This window comes from Carassius gibelio, chromosome B25 (assembly GCF_023724105.1).
Source record: "Carassius gibelio isolate Cgi1373 ecotype wild population from Czech Republic chromosome B25, carGib1.2-hapl.c, whole genome shotgun sequence".
NCBI lineage: Eukaryota > Metazoa > Chordata > Actinopteri > Cypriniformes > Cyprinidae > Carassius > Carassius gibelio.
The window spans coordinates 8,791,338-8,811,021 of NC_068420.1; the positions used below are offsets into that span (position 1 = coordinate 8,791,338).

General features: G+C 37.7%; 1 protein-coding gene across 14 annotated transcripts in view; it reads left to right on the forward strand.

Annotated features, from left to right (window-relative positions):
• The first annotated feature begins 618 nt into the window (after window positions 1-618).
• The window catches only part of LOC128013719 (A-kinase anchor protein 13), an 87,015-nt gene continuing 67,949 nt past the window's right edge, over window positions 619-19,684 (forward strand). For 11 of the 14 annotated variants that reach the window (XM_052596873.1, XM_052596875.1, XM_052596880.1 and 8 more), the window contains exons 1-2: window positions 653-1,000; window positions 17,441-17,484. In XM_052596873.1, coding sequence (XP_052452833.1) covers window positions 17,452-17,484 — 33 coding nt within the window. In that variant the 5' untranslated portion in view covers window positions 653-1,000; window positions 17,441-17,451. Of the gene's footprint in view, window positions 1,001-17,440; window positions 17,485-19,684 lie in introns of all 14 variants that reach the window. The other 3 variants (XM_052596886.1, XM_052596887.1, XM_052596885.1) reach the window with 2 other exon arrangements.

Sequence of the window (19,684 nt, forward strand, 5' to 3'; positions counted from 1 at the left end):
TAGATAGATAGATAGATAGATAGACAGACAGACAGACAGACAGACAGACAGACAGACAGACAGATAGATAGATAGATAGATAGATAGATAGATAGATAGATAGATAGATAGATAGATAGATAGAGAAAAGCAAAGACAGAAATAGAGACAGACATAGAAATACATATTTACACGGGCGACCGGAGATAGATTTAGAATTGGTCCAAAACTAACAGTTGTAGTATTTATTCTGTCCACACGAGGTCAGTCATATTCATTTGATAACTTTTCATAGGGCATTGGATACGTTTCAATATGAAACTTAAGACAAAAATCTACATGGGCAGCGTGGCTTTTTAGACAGTCATCGCTTAAAAGTAGATCCAGGTATCGTTCGTTCATTAATCAAACAAATAAAAGCATTTAAATGACACAGACCCAAACTACAGCCTAAACCATAACTATAGTCATATCATATTAAACAACACCCAAATATAGGTATTCATGCACGGTAACACCTCGTTCAAGAGCGAGAAATGAGTAAACATTCACGAGTCCTATTCAAGCTCGTGATGAATAAACAGAGAAGCATGCGACAGACAGGGCCAGAGAGACACCTCACTGCTCCCCACTAACCGCTGCTGGTCCCGCCCTATAATGAGACACGCGGACTAGAAAGAATAGAAGTTTCTACAGTCTAACAAGTGATATGTGTCTCTCCATTCTGGGACCGTTTTACATTCGTCAAAACCCGCAGCGCAGAATAAAAGTTCCAACACTGTAACAGGCGGTTTGTTTTGGTACATTTTAGAACGCTTTTACTCCAGACAAACGCCGTAGCTCAACATTGTAACAAAGTAGCTGGTCTCGCGACGTTCATTGGAATAGAAGGACAGCTCAGCGTGTTCGCGGTTACCAGTCAAACAGTCCCGAGGAGACAACGCTGGATGCTGTTTTGTGAGCGTTTAAAGGGAATGAGAGTGAACGAGGAAAGCACGCTTTGAGCACTGCAGCGTTCGAGGTAATATAAGAAACCTCGAATTTCCAAAAATAATAGCTGTAAAGTCATTATAGTGGTCTCTAGTGGATTCGAGCTGGTCTTAAACTGGATCCAGCGTGTCACATTTATTTATAACACTTTTATTTATTATTTAGGGGAAAGGGTGTTGATGCTTAACAAGTAGGCTATTATTGTATATAATAATATAAAAATTGTTGTTGTAAATAAAATGATAAATAATTATGTGTTTATATTTCTAGAAGTCAGTATAATCTTCTTATGGCAGTAAATAGTCACAATATTACATTTTGTAACAATAAGCAATAAGTAACAATAAGCAATAAGTAACAGTATATATATATATATATATATATATATATATATATATATATATATATATATATATATATATATATATATATATATATTGTTATTATTATTATTATTATTTAAGTAATTTTACTGCATGTTAATTCAGTTACTATCTAGTCTACCAACTACCATGTCCCAAAAACTAGCTCGACCATCTTAAGATGGTATGACCAGCTGGGGATCATATTCCAAAACATATCGATCAGCTTTCAGAGGAACATTTAGAATTTGCAATGCTCAGTTCAATTTATATGCTTTAATATTTATATTTATATTACAATTATTTTTTTCATGTTTAATTGTTTGTTTATGTGAACTTTTTTGTAATTTTTTTTTTTTTTTCACTTATTTCTTTAATTGGTTACCTTATTTTGTCTCATGTCTGAACTTGAAAGAAACATGGTTTATAATTACACAAAAAAAAAAAACTAGTTAAACAAAATTGTTTGGATTATACACTTTTTTGGTGACAGGTGTCTTTTAGACAAACATGCCTTTGATGTTGATCTGAACTCATCTCAGCAGAATGTTTATATCAATAGCCCGGTTTGAACCCCTGCTGTTATTCTAATCGTTCCGTGGCCTGATATAGAAGGTGTTCACATTTAACTCGAACCTTTCCTCTTCAAAGCTGTAAAATGTTAAGAATTGATCTCAACAGATTACATGACTTGATCTGTGTTGAAGAAAGCCATAGCATGTGAAAAAGACAGAATCAAAGACAAAGGCAGAGTTGACTGTTAGTAAACACAAGATTGCGCCTTGCATTTTGTTATTACAAATATGCTTTTTTGTGTGTTCCCCAGACTCCACAGTCCTAGATTGTTGTTCTTGTGTCTAGAATCTTTGGAATTCCCAGGGTGTGTTTTGTATTTGGTTGTGTGTCGTTCCTGGCATCTATTATTCATTTAAGCAGTGGTTCTCAATTGGTTTTTGCTAAGGACTTGTATTGGACATCAAGTACTAACATAGAATATTGAACAAAAGTTAACAAAAAATCCTTAACATTTAAATTTCATTTTAAATGTACATGAAATACATGGTTATTTATTTGCTCTTCTAACTATGCCTGATAGTTTTGTTTTATTATTTTCATTTAGCATTGCCCGTGACTCATCAGCTGAGAACTGATTTAAAAGTTTCTGTATGTAGCGCTTTTGTTCCTTTTGGAATTGCTTATGGAAATCTTGCTTTCGCTGGCCAGATCTAAAATCTAATAACCTTGCAGATTTTTTAATTTCCTCAGCACTCTCATGGTATTTGCCACATTAATGAGCCACACATGAAAACTGGAATACAGAAATAATAATGGAAGTTTGAGTTTTTATTGTTAACCCACATTCCGGGCCTGTGTCTTTCTCGAAATGCAGTTGTCAAACAGTGAAAGTGTCCGCTAGCGATTATGGAGATGAAACCACTGCCAGAAGAAATCCAAGAGGGTTCATCTGTATCTCATTACAGAGAATGAAGTTTTAGCTTCTTTCTGGTAGATGTTTTCTGTCGAGATCTTTACTGAGTTGACTGATTAGAATTCTTGGGGGATTGATCATTTAGGAAAGATTGCACCGCAGCATCACTTACAATCTAATCTATGTTGGTGGTGATCATTGACCCAAAAAGGCATGATTAGCTTAGTTTTGCAGCATGGTTCCAACTTGGCCTATTTTTTTTTTTTTTTTAAGTCTGCTATGTGCATGGGAGGATAAAAGCTTTGTTTTAAACATAATTTTTACTCGCTTTCAGGTTCTGCAAATAAGAACTGAATATTTGAAGAGCCTCTAGCAGCTCTTACTGTACTTTGCAATCCAATCAGCACAGTGGCATATGGAATGACATCCAGTATCCACACTTGTATGTTGTTGCAGCTGCTTATGCTATGCACTCTATGCTCAAAAGTTTAGTGTAATTTTGTGTGAGTGTGTTTTTGAAGAAAGTTTCTCATGCCCACAAAGGCATTGTTTATTTGAATAAACATTCAAAACAGAAACATTGTAAAATCGTTTTACAATTTAAAATGACTGTTTACTTTTTGAATATATATTATAATTTCAAGTTATTCCTGTGATGGCAAAGCTAAATTTTCAGTATAATTACTCTGGTCTTCGGTGTCACATGATCCTTCCAAAATCATACTTATATAAAGTATGCTGACTCTTTGATGAATAGAAAGGTCAAACTAGCAATATTTATTTATTCACTTTGGATCAATTTAATGCATCCTCGCTGAATTACTAAAAATCCTACTTATCCCAAACTTGTGAACGGTCGTGTGAAGGAATATTCCATGTTCAATATAAGTTAAGATCAATCTACAGCATGTAGCCTATGCCATTTTGATGGTGATCACCACAGAAAATCTTTAAACCCTTCCTCTCAGGTGTTTTTTTTTTTTAAATGGTGATTTTAAAGGTCATGTGCAATAACAATGGATAGGGTCAGGCAGTAAAACATTAAAACACAATATATTATTAAAAGTATAGCAAGGAAACCTTCAGATCACAACAAAGAATTACACTAAATGTATAGCCAATCTTTCAGAGTAATAATTTAAATTTGTATTGAACCTAAAACACTCCTTAAGACCAAGGCAAAAAGCTGCATCTAGACAAATAAAGGGAATAATCTGTACTCTAAGACACAGTTTCTCTGTGTTGCATTTGGAGAAACAGGTCAAGAGAGTCCCATTCGCCACCTTTTAGTAATCAAAGAGCTCCATGGTTACACATATCGCAGGAAGTCCAATTCTCCAGTGGAGGCTGTAGGTTTCAATGTTTTCCAGACATGCGAAGGATTGTGCTGATGTGGAATCAATAGAAATCGAATATAAACCCAGTCTTTTCCAGTATGTTCAGCCTGCTAATCGTTCAGTTAATTCTCAGTTTTTTGAGCACTTGCAGACTTTAGAAGTGCTTTTCCAGTTCTGAGTATCTCTGTCAGTGACGGATATCACATGAGTCTCCCAAGCCTCCTGCTTTTTAATAAAAGCAGCCAGGCAGACAGAAACTGTGGCCATGTTCTCTGATTCAGCACATACTTGAGAAAAGTCCAGCCTTTTAGACTCAACTGGTTTCAAACAACAGGACTGTTCGCGTGAACATCCATCGATTGCCCAGAAATGCCAGATATTTTGTTTGCTAGAGGAAGAGCTGTTTCTTATTGCTAAATCGCATGTACTGCATGCTGTTTCAGTTTTGAACAATGAAGAACATCGTCAGTTTGATTGATTGGTTTTAGCATTCAGCAAGAGTATGTTCTAGTAGTTTATGGAAAGAAACACATTTTAGAAAATGTTTTGTCCAGATTCTTTTTGCAGTGTTTTGCCTCTTGTTGGCCCCCAAATTTTGCTGTGCAATGCTTTTTATGTGTTTTAACATAAGTTTTACAGTTTTTTTTTTCATACAGTTTTTTTGACTCCACAAATGTAACACGTTTAAAATTAAGCTTTAGAAAGACACTTGTGACATAACGTTTCCTGTAAAGTCCCTGCCACAGTTCACCGTGCCTGAAAAAATCTAAACAAGAGACTTCTTGTTGTTCTAAAGTAAAGGCATTATGTAATTTCTCCGCAAAGAAAAACTAGTTGGTCTGTCAGCTGTAACCAAAGATTGAAAGTGCCTCATTATTGTAAATCTGAGGATGCCTGGCATGTGCAGGAAGCAAAATGTGTCCTCTAAGACAGCATGTGTGTACAGTAAGTGCTTTCAAGTCTATTAGCGAGGCCCTTCTCTTTGTTGTTGTACACCTGCCAAGTGACCCGACTCTCCCCTTTCTGTGTGACGTCAAATCTTTTATCTTTATCTACCCTGAGGTCGTCAATGCACATTCAATTTTGCAGAACTGGGTTGTTTGCAAGCACCAGACATACACTTTGCTAGTCAGCTTAAACTCAAAACTTAGCTTAGGCCTATTTGCTTTCATAACACGTTCTTGCCTTACTTTGCATGATTCTTTAGTGCACATTATTACAAATAAAAAGTCTTTGTCCAACCCTAACTTGTCTAACCCTAACCCTAACTTAAATCTAATAAATAATAACATCATGGTCAAAAGTCTCTTCAAAAGAGTCCCAGAAATGTGACCCAATATGGAATTAAAATTGGTTGCAAATGCGGTTTCATTTTTCATAAAGTTCCAAGGAGTAATTTCTACCAAATCCCTTTGTAATGGTGCATAGTGTAGAGTTTCTCATTGACCAATCCAGTGCTTTAGAAATATCTCAGCTGTGCTTCATTCCCTTAGTTAGTTGTTGACAGTGAGCTATATGCATTGGAACAATAGGCCTTAGGTGGCTACATTGAAACTGGGTCATCAGCTGTGCGGCTAGATATGACCGTCGGTAACCTCTTGTGCAGGCAGGGCCTAGTGTTCTTCATGCAAACACACACCTCTTTGTAAGAGCACACATCTGCAGTTTTAATGGTGATTTGCATCTGGTCGGTTTCCTGTGAGCACTCGAGCACTTTGCAGGCTGTTGCTGTCATTCCGGCTACTTTCTGGCTCATTTGTACAGTCAGTTATGGTGACTGGAGAGATTATCACGAATTTGTAAGGCAGTGCCTATTGGGAACATTTATGGTTATCACGATACGAAAATCCACGCCTTTTTCTTTTTACATCATCAAGTAACAATGTTTATTGTAGATCGTGATCTTGTTAAACAGAGCAGAAGTCCTTTTTAGCTGCTTATTCATATAGCATCTGACATCTGATTATTATTTTTTTTATTACCTTTTTTGTCTTTGAAACAAGCATTGAGTGAGCGGCAATTTGTTGCTGGTTTTCTTTGTTTTATTGTCATCACTAGTCAAAATGTCCATGTTTGAGTTTTAAGTATTTTAAGGAAGAAAAGATTTAACATTTTTTTCATCCACTGGCTTAATCTCCCCAAGATTTTTACCATGGTCCTCAGCTGACTGGAATGTAGTCAGCAGAGAATTCTTAACCTAATATGACTATATTTAGTCTTTGGGTGTGGGTTTGGATCTGGGAAGATTTTATCTTCTTTATCTTGCCGAATATGTGTTGAAAATTGCCTTTAATAAGGCTTGCGTTATGGTCATCTTGACTTACAATGCAGCAGGCCACTTCCCTCTGGGAATCCAAAATATTCATTCAAATGTCCTTTGATCAGTCTGGTATGCTGTAAATGTTAAATGTAAAAGTTTTTCATCTCCAGATGTTCACAGATTAGAATTCAGGATTCTGGGCTGTATTCACACTATAACAGGGTTTATGCTCTATTGTGAAAACACTAAAACTTTCATGAAATTCTTATTTTATTTTGCAACAATTTGGGCGGAGGGAATTATGTCACTTCCATGAAGTCTAGAATCCAAAATTGTGCAAATGTTACTTTTTGGTTTTGACATCACCTCGAATGCTGGGTTTTAGACATCTGGACTGCATTTCAAACATTAGATCGTAGAAACCATGCTTTTGCGAAATGCAGCACATGGTCGTTTTATGAAAACAGGATTGACTGAAATGTCTTTATATGTAAGACAGTACACTTGTGCATCACATAATGCAGCATATATGAAAATTTGCCTCTATAATAATCAAAGGACAAATATTGACAAATGGTGGACTTTGCTTATCTTTACTTGATATTGCAGTGTAAATATTACTCTGATGTCACCAGAGTTCACATGACCCATCACGCCTTGAAATTCAGATGCTTTAATAGGAGTCACTTCAAGAATTAGTTAGATAAATTAGATATTTGGTTATGCAGGACCCTGTATCTTGTCCTGGATTTGTAAACCCACTCTAGTGTTTTGAGGTCACAAAATGCATGTTAAGCACCAATCCAATGATTAAATCGTTGAATCAATGCTTCAGTCAGGTTAGATTGATAAAGCAGACCTCTGCACTTTGTCTTCCTCTGGGTACAGCAAGGAAGCAGAACGCACAGCTTAGTTTTGCATTTTGACTGTCCGGGATCTTCTGTGGCTCATATCCCCCTCGTGGAATCATCCTGTCAGAGGTTTGTCAAATGTAGCTCTCTGCAGCCTTGAACCGAGTCTATATGGTTGAGCTTTAATGATAAAGAAAGACGACGAATGGATGTATGCTGCTACAAAAATAAGGAATATTTCAACCTACCATTAACTTTGAACTTTGACTCTGATTTGTTCAATGAATCAGTTCACAAATCATATTGATTTTCCAGCTCAGTCCATTAGATAGTCCACAAGATTATCACAAAATGATGACTTAAATTTCAGTCTGTTTCATACCAGAATATCTGTTTGACTTGAGAAGACTTGAAATATATGGCTAATGTATGTCGGTCCCTTGTTATGATTCCCTTATTGTGCTTTTGCATTTTTTTTTTTTTTTTTGAAGCTTGAAAGCTTTAGTCCACATTTATACTATTCTGTTAAGATCTCTTCATGCTATTTCAGCAGATGTCACATTTGCCTTTCCCTCAGGATCTTGACAGTGTTAACTTCTATCTAGGGAACGTTTTTGTCTTAATGTAGACACCAGTGAGAAACTAGCAGGAAGCAGTGGAATGCTCTCTTTAAAAGCCACGAACACCAGACAAGAATGCTGCGGTGGTAGTTCGATTTAATTGTTTGCAGCTCTGTCCTTAAAAGTTGCCAGATTGCATACAAACATGCAGCTTGGACCTTCACTGTGCATGTGCCATGAAGAGTTGTGAAATCTCACGCAACTCAGTGTTTTAGTCAGTCTGTTATTAATTCAATTACATTATGGTACAATCTTTATGAGTGATGATAATAAAATGAACTGCAGGTTCTGTGCGAGTTCTGTTTTTGCATGTCGAGGCTTGCGTATTTGTGAAGTTTGTTGACCCTGTGAGTTTTGGGTGGTGCTGGTGTGGTGTTATTGTGCGTTCAGACAGGGCCTGTTTACTATCAATGGTGTACTAAGCCCCATCTCTAAACGCTCACCTCGTGGACTTGGTAAAAAGCATTGTTGGCTTTTAACTGGCTGATAGTTGCTACACAAAAACCCTTTCTGGCCATACAAAGGTCCCACCTTTCGGTTTCAACTTACTGTGATACAACTGAAATGTTTTATGTGAATCCATGGCAAATATATTCCTTTTAAAGTTTTCTTATTTATCATGGAATCAGTGGCTGCTAAGTGAAATCTCGTGCTGGAACGGAGGATGTCAAAAGCCAGTTGCTTGCAGTGATGGTTAAATGTGTTCGGATAGAAAGAGTTTGTTAGGCCCGCTATATTTTAAGCTAATGAGAGCTGCCCTTGGAGAGGTGGAAGCATGCCCTTAGTCTGAGCTTTGGCTTTCACTGTTTAAAGATGGATGATGGTTAAACAGTCACTGAGCATAACCTTTACACGGAATGGAAAAGTTAAACTTTTGCTTCAAGCTGCAGGAGGTACCATCATTTGAGTTATACTTATAGCTTTTTTAGGATGTGTGGCTGCTGCTTCTTTAAACAACTGATTTAATATGATGATTTTTTTTTTTTTTTGGATATCAAGAGTTTGCAGGATATACTTGTTGGTTGCTTGGTAGTGTTTGCCAGGTTTTTTAAGTTTTCATATTTGTACCACAAAAATCTGACTTGGATCTGGCAATTTAGCTGGAGTTGGCTCTTTTTTTTCATATTTAGTTGGCAATGGAGTCTTTGGCAGATTATTGTTGTCTAGATGTCTTGCTTTTCACAACTGATACAAAACAGATTATATTTAATGTTAATAAATGTTTATTTTAAGTTATAGCCAATAACCCATTCATGTTTATATTTGTATCATTATTTATATGACATTATTCATTTAAACCAGTTTTGCAGTTTAAAAAGTGTGTTCAATATATAAACAGTTAATTGGTTAACTTTATATTAAAGAGACAAATTATTTCCCTGCATAGTTCTGCAATGTGGCAAATAAATATAAATTTGAGAATACGCATAACAAAATGGCAAAATGTTGTTTAAAATAGTTTTCGATTAAGTATTTCAAGTTGCACCACAGGACGTAAACTTTTCCAAAGTATTTTATGTCAGCTAGCTATTTTTTTGGAGTCCTGCAGTAAACATTCTGTAGTAACAAATGGAAATTGCTCAAGTTTTGAATAAAACAGGTTTATCATCTCAACACTACCACAATCCTCCAGTTGTCAGTTCACCATTTCGACTGCCTGATTTCCATCTCGTGTCTTTGGTGCGGCTTTGTGTTTAGTGGGTGGCCAGTCGCTCTTGCACTGACCGTGCAGGGGGGCCGTAAAACAATCCACCAGTTAAACTTCAAACTCCATGAAAATCCTCCTCCCCTGATTTTGTCCACACACACGTGTGCACAAGCCAAAGCCGATGATTTTTGTTTTAACTAAACCTGAGAGGCCGTGCATAACCTCTGACAGAATCTTAAATATGTTGTCATTTTCAAACGCTTTTATTTTGTATTCATTCTGCTCTTATCTGTCGTTGTCAGCAGTTGTGTTTGTTGGAAATCTTAGCTGGAAAGCATAATATTTTCCCTTCGGACTGGCCAGTGTTTCGCTTATTCATGGGAACGTCTCGTTCTCTGGTTACACAGAAGTGTGGTGTGAGCTTGCGGCCTGTCTCACTCTCACTGATATGCTTGAGCTGGTTTTGTTTGTTCGTTGGCATGGAGACTTCGGCTGGAAGACAACTGTCTGCTGTGGGATGTGCGATTTTCTCCCTCTTTAATTTAAACACATTTTAGTTTAATTTTGTAATTTTGCGCCAACACTTTCTATTACTTAAAAATATAAGTGCAGAGTGCAGAACATTAACATGTTTTAATTTGTTGATAGTTACTAATAAATATCCTAGAAAAGCAGTTGTCATTTTTCTTTTTGTTTCTTGCTTGAAATCGCAGCAAGGCATTTCTGTATTTTTAGAAGTCATGTCTGGTTCATAGTACTGTAAATCCATCTCCTTAAAGCCTTATTTTTATGCTTGTTTGATAATACTGACCACCATGAGCTTGGTAAACAGCGACATCAAACCCTGAAGTAGTCGCTGTCTTGGCACTGTGTGTGCTCTGTGTTGAAGTGTGTGTTCTGCAAAGACTAAATATCCTCTTAAATAGGGGTTAGAGTTACTTTAGCTTCACCACCACAAGTATTTGTTATGGTTGATACAAGGCTTTACTATGGCAACTCATGAGTGTCATGAGCCTTTTTATTATAAAACATTATGGTGATTTTTTACATGATGCCTCTGGAGCGAAGATTTTATTGGAAAAGGTAAAGGTTACATAAACCATTTTTCTGTCAATATGCAAGTCAGATGGTTAGTTCATTTTATTTTAAGTGGGTTGTGTCTTTCTCGTTGAATGGAGAAAAGCTTGACTTGTTTGCACTACAAAGCCTATCCAAATTTCCCAAGGGGATGTTCCACTGGGAGAGCAACACATGCTACATCCTGTTCATGTCACAGGGGCAAGAGGGCCCTCTCAACCCTCCAACACAAATGCGGTACGACTCCGTCATCTTCCACAGGCCTTGAGAGTGACGCCCCTGCCATTTTGGCAAGGTCCCGCAAATTAACGCAAGGCCCTGTTATGCGGATTGTTCATGCATTCCTCCAGCATGACTCTGGCATGCACATTTAAACTGCTAGTTCTCCATGCCTGTTGTAGCCATTCAAATGAAAACCCTTGGCTATGTTCGGAATGAAGTGCTGGCTTACTGCATACCAAGTACTATTTATTGAATACAGGCCACTACTTTTTTTTTAAATGCCATTTGCAGGGTTGCCAACTCTCACGCATCTGGCATGACACTTGGACTTCAGCATGAGATTGATGCTGAAAGCGTGAGAGTTGGCAACCCTGCATTTGAAATCGTATGCATTATGCAGTTAACATTTTATTCAATAGCACACTTCCTTGTAAATTTGTGTTTCTTTTTTTAATGTGCAAATGTATTGAGTGTTTTCTTGCATGAAAATTTCCAAAACCAGTACTGTGCACATGTAGCATACTTGCCGTACTTCGTGTCCCTGCTCCTGGAGGGCCATCTTCCAGTAGGAAGTTTAGCTCCAGCCATAATTAAACACACCTGAACCAGATAATCAAGGTGTTCAGGATTGCTAGAAACTTCCAGACAGGTGTGTTTGAGCTAAACTCTGCAGGAAGGTTGCCATTCAGGAGTAGGATTGGACACACCAGCCATAAAGTCCTTTAGGAATGGTAGTGTGTGCTATTCTGAACGTGCAGGTTCTGTGGAGGTTAAAATCGGCAGAAATGGGAACAATCCATATTTGCCCTATGTTTCACACTTTAGGCATTGATGTTAACTAGATGTGATGAATGCGACGCTAGCTAAATCGCCTTATCTTGTAATCCTGTTGAAACCTCTCACTTGCTTCCAGACGTCTATGCTTATCATAGCACAGATAGACCAGGAAGAGCCTTTTGTTGTGACTGTCTGTATGCCATTTCCTTATTGGAATCATTCAGGAAGTGACTGTATTTAAGCTGTATTGATTTTCTCTGCCACTCTGGATAATATTTAGTCAAGAATATAGAGAAGTGATAGAAAAAAAAACAGTGCTTGCTTGACATTCCATAACAAATGTGCAAACCTGTTATTTTCAGGATATTGATTGGATTCTGCAGCTGAATACAGTGTTTTATTTGGACTTTTGAAAGCATATAGCTATGAGGTGAAGGGGACACAGAATTCTGAGAGGCTGAGCAGTGTTGACTCAGACTAAACAAACAGGTGTCTGGCCCTGGCTGCCGGGTGAGGCCAACTTGGCTCCTACTGGGGCTTGACAGAGGAAATTAAATTTCTCATGCCCCTTAAAGCATACAAGGACAAACCAGAGGTACATTACAAGGGCTGATATGTAAGTTTATGTTTGTTGATGTGAAAGTGAGTGTAACAGGGAGCCAAACTGAGATATACACTTGGTTTGTGTTGCAATGTGCTAGCTGTACAGTGTTTCATTGTTATTGTTAAAGGAAAATGCCACCTTCTTTCCATAATCCACTGTTCTGCCCTCAACTTACGTACATTGACATGTACCTCTCCCGTCTCAGTGCGTGCACTCAATCATTGAATCGCGCTGTGCCACTTTTTCCGCTTAGAAAATCGCCATGTTTTATTTTTCCCACCATACTTACTCGTGTAAGTACTCATGTAACCGTCTTTAAGTAGGGAAAACATGGACGTGTTTGGTGGCTTCTAAATTCATCCCTGTTTGTTATCTAAGGAATTAATGGTACTAAGATAAACGCTAACATAGTGGCACCGTGCGCTACAGTGATTAAGTGCACGCACTGAGACGGGAGAGGTACGTATCAACTCGTCAAAGTTGAGGGAAAACAGTGGATTATGGGAAGAAGGTGGCATTTTCCTTTAATGTTTAGTTGTTTTGGGGTTTTTCTTGCGTGCGGTTCTGCCATTATTCATAATCAACATGTGATTGTTGACTTTGGTTTGTTTTATCAGGCCTTTTTACATATAATCACATGGACCTGATCTCATCTCCCTATGTGACTTTGCTCTGCTGCAGTCAAAGCAGTGACTCAGAACATTGCCCCCTCTCTTGGTTTGAACTTGATGACCTTTTGTTTGGGAATGCTGTCGTTTCCTCCATGTCGACAAACGACAAAACCACATTTTCACTGCTGCTCATAAAACAAATACCGACCATGATTCCAGCCTAGAACAACTGTGGTCTCTAAGCCAATGAACCTTGTGCTTCCCCCTCAACATTCCCACTCAAATGTACATAATTTGTGTACCAACATTTTCTAATCTAAACTGTATTTGAACTAGCTTTTACTGAGTAGTGTTTCCTTGCAGTTCCTCTTCTATTTTGGGGGCACTCTAATCCAAAAAATGGAGATGTAATTTAGGATTTTTACAAAAATATAGCTTGTATAACTAGAGATGTTTTCTTTTTTAAATGTGATCTATGAGCAAGAAGAGTCGGCTATGTCTACTTCCATTCACAAAGATGTTTAGGAGCTATTGTGTGTAGGATAGGTCTTGATCTTTGTGTCTGGGTCTTGACAAGACTCACAACTGGGTCTGGACCTTCCATCATTTACCATCAAGATATTTGGTTTCATATGCACCTTTGATCTAGACGTTACTAAGATCAAAGGTGCTTATGAAACCGAATAACTTGAAAAGTAAACACTTTCCTCCTTCAGATGTACACATTTCAAGACAAGCATAATCTCTCCTAACAGTCAAACTGGTTCTGGTTTGGACAATGGCCTAATTGTTGACTCAAGCTTTGTGCCAGAGTGGTAATCCAGACCAGACCCTGCAAGACCCAGGTTCAGAGTCCCAAACCATTTAAGCAGCAAGTTAAGAAGACCTTTAGTAATTTTCGTTAGGTTTTCATAACATAAAAGATTTCTGCAGGGCATTTAATTGCAATATGACACAGATCTGAACTCCAGGGCCAAGACCTAGAGTTGTGAGTCCAATAACCAGTTTACAATTTTAATGAATTTTTAAAGAGAAAATACTTTATTGCAGCATTTATTTGAAACACAGAGGAACTTTCACAGTGGCTGAGTGTCAGTTGACTGCGGTCTTGTTAAGACCTTAAGTGAGGGGTGTCTAATCCTGCTCCTAGAGGTCCAATGTCCTGTATATTTTAACGCCAACCAGCTCAAACTTTCTTGCCTGGCAGATTCTAGTAAAGCTGAAGACCTTGATTAGCTAGTTCGGGTGTTTAATTAGGAATGGAGCTAAACTAAACCAGTTTGGACACTCCTGCCCTAAGCCAAGAACTAGGCCCATGCCACGTTTACATGGTCTTAAGAGGAATCAGGACTACAAGATCAAGTCTTTAAAATGCACATTAAATGCACTGAGCATTCTCCTTATGGTTTTCTGTCTCTTATCTACTTTTGTGATCAACGTGACATCTTACCTTTTATTACAGGTACAACTTTTCGCATAAATCAGATTTGGCAAAAATATTGCTTTAGTAATGCTTCAACAGTTTGCACTTTGTGATAACAAAATTGGTTTTGGTGTCTACTTTCAATTTACTAGCCATTTTCTATATTTTATGATAGGTTTGGTGTAAGGGAAATGCATATCTGAGACCATCTTTTAACCTTTATTTTTATTAAGTGTACTGTTTAGTTTTGTGTGCATCCATTGTGTTAGATAGTGAGTGGGCTTAGCTCGAGAGGACAAAATCAGTGGTTATAATTAGAACCAGCTGATTATCCCTGTACCCCATCCTGTTAAGCTTCAACAGTAGCCTTTTTTATTCAGCTAAAAGAACAAGAGATGTGGCCTGAAGTAAGAGGCTGTGACCCCTCTCATAATGTCCAGCCCTGTCCCCACCCTGCCACCCACCCCTGACTTGCTGTCAATATGTTGTCCTTGTTTTAGATTCCTACTTCCTGTCTGTTACCGCCTGTCTCACATGTGTAAGACAGTGGGGCTTTTGTGGGGGTTTATGGGTTCTCAAAAAAGCCCAAATGTGCCGTTTGAGTTTCAGTGGTGCCAGAACGCAGGCCAAGGCACACAAACTATGGCCCTCTCTCTATCCCCTAGACATGAATCTGTTGAGGGTAACCACTGACTTGCTGACTCTGCAGTGTACTGGCTCATCAGGTCCAACCAGGAGGCCTCATATCAACGCTAAGTTCAGGTTTTATGCATGCCTGACCACTTCACGTCAATCTTTGTAATAGCATGCCCCCTCGATGACTGCTACATTCTCTGATCTGTCTGGTTGAAGCTTAGCCAGGTTCTCAGCATTCACAGTGCCGTCTGGCTTAGGATGGGTCATCACCTCTCTCTCTCCACCGTAGATCTAGCTGATTAGTTGAGATTTGGAAGTGGATCAGCTGGCTAAATGGTTGCTGTTGGATTTGGGGCAGGGGTACTTGGTGAATCAGCATGAGTGGAAAAAGCAGCAGGTGGGATGTCTGATCTCTTCCTGCAGAATAGGGAGGGGAAAGGTATTTTGGGAATTACGCCGCCACGGGAGCCCTAGAAGGGTTCAAGTAAAGTAGCCTGGCAACATATTAGCAGAATAGAAGAGATTAGTGATTAGTCAGTTGTCCAGTTTATAACACCTAAGCTCTCTTACAAAACCTAGTAAGCCACTTCACTGTCTACTGTCTGCATACTGAATACTAAGTTAACACTCACTTGTGTGTAGCTGTAGCAATTGTAATTGAAGATTACAAGATTACAAGAAGACAATTGTAGCAATTGTCTTCTCGTAAAGCGCAAAAAAACGTTTGATACTCAGTTGATTCCAGGTATTAGCATGTTGCTAAGCTAATGGCATTTATCTGAGCACTAAAACAGAGACTATGCAAATATTGAGTGGAGTTTCAATCAATACTGGAGCTAGCATGTTGCTAAGCTAATACTTAAATAATGTGAACTATAGTTAAAAGAAATCTTGAGGAATAATTAGAATTTGATGGAACCGTTTTTTGTACATTGCAATGCCGAGCTAGATATACTTATTCAACTTGTCTGCCATGTTGGATATTGTAGTCAATTCTGAGATTGCCTCATCAATTAAAGATGCATAAAAATGTCATGTTGTGATCTTTAAAGCTTCCTCAAAAACAGTGCTCTTATTCGGTTTCAGTCAGATTTCTGCTTTTTAAAGAGAACTGAAATTATGTGCTCTGTCCCAAAACAGAGACCATATTTTGAGGCATCATAGCCATGTTTCCGTCATGAAGGTTGTTCAACAAGGTAGGCGACTTTAATTGTGCTAGGATATGTCATTTTATTTATGGTTTAGACAGCATTGCATGTATCATTGCATCTCAGAATGCATTGTGATGAGCTCAGCTCAGTGCAAAATTTAATATAAGATGGTGGCTTAAACAGAAAAATGAAATTAAATTAATTTAATACTAAAAAGTTTGATGTGTACTTTGTATGACAGGAATTGTTATGCTAACAGTACCGCATTGTTGCTTTAGCAACATATTAGCATAAAACTCCATTGAAATCTATTGCAACTTAACTTTAGAAGGGTAGAAGGAACATACTTTAGTCACAAGCATGTAAGGCAGTGTGTGCTTGTCTGTGTGTTGTGGGTGTGTATGTGCTGTTCCTGTGTGTTCAGTTTAGGAGTGGGGCCTCCGATAACCACAAGGACCTCCTAAAGGCTAACACCTCACCCGGGGCAGATAACGGAACAATAGCTGGGGGCGGTATATCATCCTTAGTGAACAGAAGGCGGAGGCAGTGCTAACGCTCCAATGTCACTTGTTTCCCAGTGCTCTGTATTAGGTTGCTGCTCCTAGCCATCACATTAAATACATGATTTGTGTCTTACTGTGTTTTCTAATATGTTTTTTCTTGAATCAACTGAGATTTGGGTGTTGTCTGAATCTCTGTGACAGTGGTTGGGTTTGCAGTTTGTTGTGGGTTAAGAGCTGTGGTTTTGCCTCTCATGTTTGGGTGAAGCGTGCAGGTGGGCAATGTGCTTTGCGGCCAGCCGCAAGATTCCACCGAGTGGCATATTCTCTGGCATGAGAGCCTCTGTTTCTACTGAAGCATGTTTGTGTAGAGGAAAAATGGATGGAGTGAGAAATTAACTCCTCTTTTGTATTTCCTTATTGAAAACGATTACATCCTGTTATCATGTTCAACCCATTCTAAACGGAACTTCTAATCATTGGTCTTTCTTGCAGTTGCAGTAAATTCTCATCTGTTATTCAGCTAAATAACAAAACCATTGCAACATATACATCCTCACAATTCCACAACATTGTGCAGTATATCACAAAAATCGGATTATTTTAATTTGGTAGGCATCAGTGAACACCTCAGGCTCTCTCTATTGTTGAGTCCTGAAAACAGATGCAAATAATGGATTTCCTGTTATTTATTAGCTGTGGTTAAATGTTTACAGAAGGTTTTTAATGGAAGGACCCAGAAAGAATGACCATTACGAATGTAGGCAAGGTAATGTGCCACTAATAGTTATTGGGGTCACAGTTTTGTCTGTTAAAAGCCCCAGATGATCTGCATTGTGCGGCCTGTTGTTCAGAAGCTATTTTGTACTTGTACATGATCAGTGAAATGAATAAAAAAATAAAAAAATAAGAGCTCTAACTGAACATTCTGTTTCTAACTCTCTCACTTTTTCTTTTCCGCAGTGGCCAGTGCCATGAAACTGAATCCACAGCAAGCCCCATTATACGTAAGTGTTGCATAATTTTTTTTATGTTTATGTGTTTCATTCAGTGTGCATGCTAGGTATCTATTGAGAGGATGTGTCTTTAATAAATTACCCCTAAAAAGATGTATGCGAATTAATCAACCTTGGTTTTTAGGCAACTTGTTGACCATCCTGACCTATCCCTAGTTGATGGAAACTTCCAATGAAATGTTGTTGTGCCAAGGCCTGCTCAAATTCTTCATGTTAGGCTGAATCAGCGTGTTCTAGTCTTCGGTTAGGGGGGAGGGTGCTGGGTAATTATGTTTTTCTTTTGTTTGGTGCTGACCCTTTTAATTAGACTTGCTTAAGGCATAAGAAGCCCATATGTCAGCAGGATGTCTAACCGAAGACACCACAGTACTTTCAAATCTACGGTGAGGACCGGAACAGTTCACTAAAATAAACTGCACTACTTGAACAAATCAGGCCATGCTTAAAACAGTTTTTTGTGCATCCATGGTAATGTCAACATCCTGCCATGGATGTGACTTTGTTGACTGGGGATCTTGTTAGGAGACGCAATTAAACAGACGTACAGGGTCTACAATTTAGTTTCTGGCATACCTGCTAATTCTTCTATAAATATTTATTAATTTTCATATTTTTTTTGACTGACAGTCAAGTTACAGTCAGGTGATGATTTTTTTTTAACAATCCTTTATTTATCTCATTTGGCGACTGATGAGTGTAAATGTTAACTCTGCCTGCAGACCCTGGTAACAATTAGGGACCAATTCCCACTATTAACTAGTTTCTTATTAGAATGCATATTATTAACATATTGACTGTTTATAAGTGCTTATAAAGCACATACTTTGAATGACCATAATTTACATCCCTAATCATACCTAATAGCTAGATTTGAAAGAAATGGACCTTAAAATATAGTGTTTTGCTTAGACCCCATGAAGAGGACCACTGTTGGGGCTAACACATTACAAGTATTGCGAGTTATGTAATCGGATTACTTTTTTCAAGTAACTAGTAAAGTAACACATTATTTTTTAATTGGCAAGAAAATATCTGAGTTACTTTTTTAAAAAAGTAACTTTTTTCCCATTTATTGACAGTACAGAGTACAGAGGCATTGCGTTCACTGTGTGAACATGATTTAGTTCTAGACTAAATGTGAATGTGCATAAATTCATCCCACTCGCAAAAAACAAAAAAAAAACAAAACAAAAAACATTTGGTATTCATCAAAATTAATTCAAGCAGTGAAATACAAACTCAGAATATGACGCAAACCTGCAATAATTTAATGTCAAATAACACATGTATCTAACGTAACACACTAATTTCTTCACATAAAAAGTAACTAAGTAACATAATTAGTTACTTTTTTAGGGATTAAATGCAAAATTGTAATGCATTACTTTTAAAAGTAACTTTCCGCCACACTGAAGAGGACCGCCTTAATTTTTTTTTCCTACCAGAAAAAGATGATATCAAATATGTAATTTGGGGTTTAATGGTATAGTTATATGTCCTTTGTTATGAACTATGAAGCATGTCGCATATGCTGCCATGATTCACCATAAATGAAGCACACAGCCGTGGCTCAGTGCATTTGCTGTGTTCGTGTGTATTAGCATGTGTGTGGTTAAAGCTGCACATGTGGTTTTTCCATGTTTAGCAGTTGCAAGTGGCTGACTTGATGAGGCATTGTATTGTTTATTCTCAGGACGTCTTGATGAACTCACAGAAGTCACAAATGTCCTCAGTTTCTTTGCATATTTTAATGTACATTTTAAGGTTGGAAATGGTCAAATGGAAACAAAGTGTATATTGTAAAGCAGATATCATACTCCTAACAAAACTTGACACATTTGAATTTCACCCCTCATGAACTCTAGAAATCCTAAATCCTTTTGTAGTTCTTTTGGTGCTAACTAGCATGTACAGTGGTTTGCTCTGGTTGAAGCGCTACTTTTTAGCTAGCCTCATTTTGTAGCAAATTTCTTTCTGGAAAGATTCTAATTCTATTTTTTTTTAGATTATTATTATTTTTATTTTTTTTTGTGGTAATTTTTATGTTTTATCTACACGACCGCTACAAAAATGAATGACTGCTAGATTCATTTTCGGGTAAATTTTTCTTGGTAAGTTCCTAAGTTTAAGCTACTTGACAACTACAAAAACTAACACAAGCTAAATTAATTTTCTAGTTCAGTTATATTGG